This window comes from Pelobates fuscus, chromosome 5 (assembly GCF_036172605.1).
Source record: "Pelobates fuscus isolate aPelFus1 chromosome 5, aPelFus1.pri, whole genome shotgun sequence".
Lineage (NCBI taxonomy): Eukaryota > Metazoa > Chordata > Amphibia > Anura > Pelobatidae > Pelobates > Pelobates fuscus.
This window is the reverse complement of record NC_086321.1, coordinates 165,195,888-165,204,492: the sequence shown is the minus strand read 5'-3', so window position 1 is coordinate 165,204,492 and position 8,605 is coordinate 165,195,888. Positions and strand designations below refer to the sequence as shown.

The 8,605-nt window shown below is 37.0% G+C and overlaps 1 protein-coding gene across 1 annotated transcript; it reads right to left on the bottom strand.

Moving 5' to 3' along the window:
- Positions 1-302: 302 nt before the first annotated feature.
- LOC134612064 (olfactory receptor 6N1-like) lies at positions 303-8,393 on the bottom strand. The gene is made up of 3 exons (XM_063456444.1): positions 7,952-8,393; positions 1,315-1,331; positions 303-1,232 (listed from the first exon to the last, which is right to left on the bottom strand). Exons 1-3 carry the CDS (start codon positions 8,391-8,393, stop codon positions 303-305), a joined length of 1,389 nt encoding a protein of 462 aa, XP_063312514.1.
- Between the last annotated feature and the right edge of the window lie 212 nt (positions 8,394-8,605).

Below are 8,605 nucleotides of genomic sequence, written 5' to 3'. Positions count from 1 at the left end.
CTTTTTTTTATAAATCAAGCTTCATAAACACCAAACAAAAAAAAGCTATACACTATCTATTTCCCTAACGGGTTCTCAAATTTCCTATCTAACCCTCTTACCTCTTTTTATTAATGTCATAATGATGCAATAATGTAAATAATTTGTTTACATGCTTACTTAACAATTAGGCAAATACTCGCACTACAAATGTAGTCAACCAACATTTGTGTATTTTGCTGGTTGTGATGAAACATCCACTAATCTCCTGTATATAGGTTTTCACTGTGTAAAAGGATGACAACTATATATTAGTGATATTACTAGCTCTTGCTTTTGACTAATTTTAATATTGCCAGCTTAATGTCTTGATTCCTCAGGCTGTATATAATTGGATTAAAGAGCGGCGTTACCAAAGTATACATTAGAGACAGACTCCTATTGGTAGTGTTTGAGTTCCCCCCAGAAGGAACCACATACACGGTAATTAATGTGCCATAGTATGTGGATACAATAGCCAAGTGAGAGCTACAAGTGGAAAATGACTTTTTTCTTCCACTGGAGAAGGGAATCCTAAAAATAGTTATCATTATAGCAACATATGTGGCTATAATGAATAAAAAGGTAAAGAGAGATACTGATGAAGTAAAAATAAATGTCTCTATTTTGACTAAATAAGTATCTGAGCAGGATATGTCAAGAATGGGGGCAAAATCACAGAAAAAATGGTCGATTATACAAGGATCACAGAAAGTGAGTCGGGAGACGAGAACTAGAGTAGTTAACATTGAGAGAAATCCACCAGCCCAACATGTGGCAGCAATTTGATGGCAAACATTGAGGTCCATGAGATAGTTATAGTGAAGCGGGTTACAAATTGCTACATAGCGGTCATATGACATTGCAGTAAGAAGAAAACACTCTGTTGCTGCTAGTGAACCACATACATAAAACTGCGTTAAACATCCCATTAGAGAAATTTTGCTTCCGTCTGACAATAAAACTTGCAAAAATTGAGGCACTATATTTAAGGTAAACATGATTTCACATGAGGATAAATTACTAAGGAAAAAGTACATTGGTGAATGGAGGTAGCTTCTCAAAACTAAAGACACAACTAATAGATTTCCAGTTATAATAACCATATAGATAAAGAGAAAAAAATGAAAAAACAATGTTCTGCTTTCATGGAGCTTCCGAAGTCCAACTATCCAAACCTCACAAATGTCAGTTTGATTTTCAATGAGCATTATCTGCAGAAAAAAGGAACAATTTAGTCTACATAATATACATGTTTATAAAAAAAATAAACTATTGCCACATATATATCACTACCTGCTCCCCTGAAACAGCTGTCCCAGAAATATTACACCAAAATGAAATTTATGCAACTTAATTTATTAACTAGACTATGAAGAGTGGAAAATTAATGAATTCATTTTTTATTTGAATGCCTACATTTCCAGAATAAATCTGATCATTTAATAGATAAAGCATGAGAATTAGTGACCACAAGGAAGTACCAATGGAATCTGTTTGTGAATTACTTTCAAGGGGGGAAAAAATCTGTTAATGGAAAAAAAAGGATTCTAATATTTTAAGTTCGAATTTGACATCTCAAACAAATTGCTCACCTTCTATAATCAAAAACGAAATCAACTTATCTACATACATAACAATGTAGATCAAAATGTATTAATTACAGCAATTTAAAATTATTAAAAACAAGCTCATGCCTAGATGTGAGAATGTAAAAGGGTAATTTTCTTGAATATCACACATCCTTTAGGATTTCTAAAGCCTGGAATCAGTGGCCCTGTCGTTTTAAAACATTGCAGCTCTTTAGAAATTGTTATATTTAAATTTTTGAAATAAACACACCTAAAATGTCTTCACCTAAAAATTTTCCAGACATCCACTAGAGGTTGCAGTTCATATTTTAAATTATTTCTTATGAAAAGCATTAGAGTGGCCATCACCTCAAGACCCAGATGATGTCATGGTAAGTGGAGTGGCCAGCAGCAGGAAGGATGTCTCAGTTTTTTTTTTTTTATAGGAGAGGGCTGAAACTAATCTGAAGGTTTGTATTCCTAACGCTATCATTTTCCTTTGTATTCAACAATCAGAGAACCTTGTCTTACCTGGCTGAAAACGAATAGTTGTGTTATAGTTGCTTTATAATAGTGTTAGCCAGTTAACTATAACAGTTGTTTTATAATAGTGTTATCCAGTTACCTATATGAGAATAACAAAAAATGTATAAGAAGGATATTTTGCAAGCTTTTAAAAAACTAAGGACTCATAAGGCATGTTTGCTGGGTGAAACTCATATTTATACATAGTTTTCATGAGCACAAAATACAAAATAGAGACAAATACTCATATAATATTAGGATGAAACAGTTCATTTGCTATAGAAAATGATCAAAGCATCTGCAGTGATTTTACATGGATGTTTGACGTTTCCTTTGGGTCAGTATTACTATCTCCAGATCTTATAATTGATATGGGCAGCATTTCATAGTGAAATGCTCTACATAGTCACTTTTAGGCACCTCTTCGAATCACTGAAGTGGCCATGGTGCTAAGAGTAACCCTTTAAGACAGACGTCTACACCAGGAAGTCTTTCCCAGTTTGACGAAGCTTGTAGGCTGCACACATGTAACATCTGTAAAATTCCAGTAAGATTGGACACTTTTAAGAGCACAACGATGTGTGCAAACCTAGATAAACACACATGGATTACAAGTGGTGGGTCAAAATGTACACTATTTGAAAATTTTGCAGTGTGATAAATATCAAGCATCTTTATTTATCTCTATTTTGCATTTTGTTTTTGTGTTTCAACTTATTCACTCTAAATAAAATGTATTAATTAATTATAAAGTATGGTCTGTTGTTTTTATCTTAACAATAACATCTCTAAAAAGGAATATATGAAACTACAGCATTAATATACTAAATTGCTTTTGCACTATATTTTTCTTAGCAATGTCCTAAAATTATAATATACACTTCTTTATAGTTTTTAAGTGGATACAAATCCAAAATGAGCATACAAGCAAATTATTTATTCACTAATGTATGAATTGTCTGGAAATCAAAGTGAATTTCACATTTTCATTGTAGCTATGTTTTCAGTCTATCTATTTTGTCCTAAAAATTCACTTTAAATTTCCAGACAATTCATAAGTTAATGATTGACTGTGTGAATGTTGAATGTTGTTTTTTTGAAAGGTGTTTTTTTTTTTTTTTTTGCTATAATTAGTTTTGAGTTAAATAAATAAAAATAACCCGAATATACATTTTAAAATACTTGCAATATATTTATAGAACAAAATACATTATACAAACTCACATCTAATATTTTCAAGCACAAGATATGGTTTAAAAATACTTTAGTTTACAAACACTTGGATAATTTATTAAGCTCTAAATATTGGAGAGTTAAAAACCAAATTCCAAAATTCAGATCAAGCTTCAATTGCAGCTGAGTAATTCAGAATCATCTTTTCTGGCTTTAATTTTGCAGTTTGGTTCTTAATCCAATACAAGTCACAGCTTAATGAATAAACTCCATAATTTAGTGATTTATGTTTTCTATTTAATATTTGGTCTGTTTACAGTTACATGTATCCAACGAATTATTACATTTATTGTTTAATTATTTTTTTAATATCCCCAAAGCCCTCTGGGCACTTACTGAGGTCTAGTCTATTTTCTAATTTAAAAATGACTGTCAGATTATTACTGGGGAAAAAAAGAAAATAAATAAATAAAACGCTAACAGTAATTTTAACACTTTTTTCAGAAAATACCTTTGACATTTTCTTTTGAGTGTCATTTTTCAAGATTGCACCATGAATTCAGTTTTTTCCTCTAAGTACACACTGTTGAGAAAGTATGCATGCAAAATGTTCACATTAAAAGCAAATGAAATAGAGAAAGTGTTAAGTAGCGTACACCATTCTTGTACAGAAATAGAATGCAATATCTTAATAATTTATAAAGCTTGTATTTGAATTGTTGAACTCAACCTTTTTTTTTAATTTGACTATATATGTTCCCATATGTCCAATTATATTTACTAACAAACATATTGAGTGATTACATATCCAGAGACCAATCATTTAGAGATCAATTCCTAAAAGTCCCCAGTTCAACCTGTTTAACAGCAGTTTTAGTTCAGTTTTTTTTATCTAATTTTACAATGTGTTGACTATTGTGTTGTTTTATATATCTATAAAGAACATGGGTAGCAAAATTGTATTGGCAGTTCTTAGTACTACCTGACCCCAATTGAAAAATATTACAGTATATTGAGTTCAGCATATGCTAGCTAACCTAAGTACCTAATAAATTGGTTAAATGAACTTCTTCACTATCAAGGTTTTTTTTTATTAAAAAAAAAAAAGCATAAAACCTACTTTAAATACAACATGGACTATTTAGTACATGAACATAGAATACAAATGCACCATGGTTTTTAACACCTCACTAAATGGGTGAGAAGCATAAGGGGAACCATTTACATTTTCTCTATCCCAAAGTATGTTTACATCTAATTATTACTGCTGCTATGTATTCATTTTATACTGTGATACATGAGGTTACACTGTTTTTTTTTGTTGTTTTTTTTTACCTATAAAAACACATCTAATACACTGCTACGTAGAACAAAGTTTAGGGTTCTTTACCATATAAATGTAAATATTCATATTCATTTATTTCTGGAAATCCCTCAGTACTACTACACTTAAAGCAGCACTCTAAAGTTGGAAATACAAACATGTATTTCTAATGTTAGCACTTTCTCCTGCAAGTTTAGATTAACAATGCCCCTTTTACCACAAAATGACTTTTTGGTAAGTTTTACAGGCTGCACAGCATAGGGTGAATACAGTGATAGGTTTATTGTGGAATCAAGGACAAAACAGAGATAAAATGTTTTAGTCAATACATGACTAGGGCCTCCCGAATTGATGCTTTGTCTTTAATTCCAAAATAAACCTATCTGAGTATTCACCCTACGCTGTGGTGCCTGTGGCTCTTCACCTTTGGATGCATTTTGGAAGTAAGCGGACCTCTACTGAGAGACCCTATTTGTGCCTATTGGGACTATTAACATTTGGTTCTTCGAACTCCCTAACAGTCTAAGAGGCCGCCATTCGACAATCGAACATGTGGTGGCGGCCATCTTGTTCGCATGGGCTAAAAACGCGAATAGACTTCAGGGGGACTTATCCGCGAATGCCCAGGAACTATTTTCGGCATGAAAACCTTGCAGTTCCCGGTCGGTCCTCCAGCGGCACTTTGCAGCGAATCTATGGAATTGTTTTGGGCATGAAATCCTAGGTTCTACTGGGCAAAATATGACTTCCATAACATTTCTAAACCCCTGATCAGATCTGGGTGTTTTGGATATGTTGTTCACCCAGATCAGAGCTACCAGGGGATGTAACATGGGGATATGTTTTGTTTTGCGGTACTTATGGTACTTTATAAAAATTTGTGTGTTTTCTGCCTGGGGATAATTAAGTTAATGCATTAACTACCTTAATTATATCACAGGCAGAGGGAAGAGATTGTTCACTGTATGGGAGTGTCTGAATGTAAACCTCTGTTTTTATTGGCTTGTATGTTTTGTATTCGGTGCCCAACTAGGTCCACTTGAGCATCACCTTTGCTGTAAAACTTGTATAAAAGGCCAGTGGGTGCCATTAAACTTTCTCTTCCTGATTTACTCTCAATCTAGAGTCTTGTCTCTTATTGGGGGAAATGGCTACAAGGGATTGCTATGCTCTTCATACTCCCTTGAATAATCACTAGTTTTTGTAAGAGCTGTTCCTGCTTCGCTCTCTGGAGGAAGAGAGGTTCATCCACTGGAACCTGGAGCTTTGTCGTAGGTCCAGGGTGGGTAGGAGATGGCGGGGCCCCAACTAAGCTGTGGCGGTTCGTGGAATCTGCAGTGCTTATGGTGTCTGGAGAAGTGCTTGGAGCCCTCGGTAAGCACTAGGAGCATCTGTCGGTGGAGGTACCCAACCGGGTACAGGAAGCTCCGTTACAGGGGACATACTGTTTATGCATGGCAATCGTTATATGGCAACAATAAATAATATTAAGGAGTCATGGCAATGACAAGCTGTATTTTGTTTTTCATTAGTGTGGTTATCATTTCCATAGTGATTGCTTGAATGAAGTACACACAAAACTGCTTTCATTTGAAGAATGGGATAAGAAATTTTGCATTTTTAATATCTGATAATTTTTTTTAACTAACTGAGTGCCAGTTCAAAATGAATTTTAATTTTCATTAGATTGTCGGTCATCGTCATCTTTCAGGTTTTTTGGGATCCTTTAACTAATTATGAGTGTGACGGAACGCTGGCACTCCGACTGAGTACCTCCGCCAATCGATGCTCCTAGTGCTTGCTGAGGAATCCAAGCACTCCAACCGACACCATCAGCACTGCAGACTCCACTTCCAGCGATGCAGCTGCGCCGGGGTCTCGCCGTCTTTCACCCCCACCATGGACACAAGGCCAGGATCCAGCTTCCAGTGGGCAGGCCTCTCTTCCTCCAGAGAGCGTAGCAGGAACAAGAACAGCTCTTACAAGAGTTTACCCTGGGGAGTATAGTGTGAATATAGCAATCCCCAAGAGTGTAGTTATCCCATCCCCCAAGCATGAGCCAAGGCTTCAGGAAAGGATCAAGCAGGTCTGTTTAATGGCAGCAAAAGGCTTTCTTTTATGCAGATTTTACACACATAGTACCACCCACAGGGGTTTGAAGAACAACCAATCAAACACATAATATGCAGTAAACCACTCCCATTCATTCCCACAAAATCCTCCCCTCTGCCTGTGATATAATTACTGTACACAATGGGTCAATGTAATTATCACAGGCAGGAAAAATATACTTTTACACATGTACTATAACTTTAAAACTATACATCCAATCTCCATAAAAGCACATATTATTACTCAGCATTCTTCAAATACAAACATACTCAAAATTCAGACAATTCCATCCAGGGGTTAAAAAGTTAGCCGGAAGTGCTTTGTGACCGATCGCAAGCACATTTTCCTGCAGTTACATAGATTTGGGCTGTGCGGTCGGTCAATTTCCCTCAGTGTGGTTTGTGGCAGACCGTACATCCATGAATAGAATGTCTTGGATGAACTAACACCAAGCTGGGAACAACAAACATACCATAGGGTTAGTCTGCCCTCCCATCCTTACAGGCAGAGTCACGATCTAGCCATAACATAAAGCAGTATGTAGAAGTGAGTACAACAAGTAACATTACTCAGTATTAAGGGATATAGGTAACGTAGTATCCCATAGGATACTCTACTCACAGAACCTTCTACCATGAGCTCACTCACAGCAAGGTAAGCTGTGTTGAAGCATATCAGTCCCAGAAGCACAGACTATGCTTGAGTCCAATACGGTGTCATTCTGTGGACTCATTTCTGCTCCATTCTAGGTATGTTTGGAGTTGGGATCCTTGGCATTCTTGCAGCTTGGTCACCCCCTCTTCTTCGGTTGCAATAGGATGAATGGTGCTGTGACAGTGTACCAGGAACTTGGCGGGCTATCCCCATCTGTATTAGATCTCGTTGGTGCGTAGAGTTGTAGAAATTGGAGCCAGGCTTTTCCAAAATTGTAGCATAGCTGCTGAGAAGTCAGCAAATATTTTCAGGTGCTGGTAAGGTTCTGGGAGGTCTCCATTCCTGCAGGCCCTTGTCAGCTTTTTCTTGACATGGAAAAAATGCACTTGGGTGAGCACATCTCTAGTCGCAGAGGGCTATAGGTGTTTAGGCCTTCTCAGGCAATTCGCCCTATCGACCAGTTAGTTGGTCCAGGTGTATTTCAGGAGTAAGCACCTAGAAGAGACCCAGCAAGTAGTGGGGCAGCTCCTGCACCGTGACTGCCTCAGGACACCACAGATTCTGAGGTTATTACTTCGAGAGCAGTCCTCTATGTCCGCCAACTTAAACTTTTGTGCTTGTATAATGTCTTCCAGCTCCTTCAATTTATCCGCTACTGAATTGCGCACTCTGGCAAAGTCGTCCATTTTTCTCTCCATGTGCTCAATGCATCGGCCAACATCTAGGAACTCTTTGCGCAGCTCTGTAGCCAAGCTCTGTATCTGAGCTTTGATAGAGCTTTGTATAGTAGTGGCAAATTCAGCCATCATTGCCCTCATGGTTGTTGCTGTGAGGGGTCCCTCCCCTTGTGAGGGGACTGGGGAGACAGGAGGTGAGCGGGAGCATTTATCTGATGGTGGGCCGGTGCCATTTTGGAAGAGGCTCAGGCCTTCTTTGGCTTTCACTGTGGAGGTCCATGCCAGCAAGAACGAGGCTTTCTCCGCTTTGCCGGCTTTAGATTTATTCCTCTGGGACATGCTGTTTGCAGGTATGACTATAAATGTGAGTATCTCGCTATTTAGACAGCTGATTTTTAAACTCGAAGTGCTCGGTCCTCAGGAGCTCTAATGCGGTGCGTCCATTTAACTCAAGCATTAGGCCACTCCCCTATTTCATGATTTTTTTAAATATACCTTAAGCTCTCTCTGCACCTGTTGAGCTTTAGTTTACATAGAGGGAAAAAAGTATT

Bases quoted from the DNA above. Each gene is read 5' to 3' on its own strand.
- LOC134612064 (XM_063456444.1), bottom strand. From the start codon at position 8,393: ATGTCCCAGAGGAATAAATCTAAAGCCGGCAAAGCGGAGAAAGCCTCG.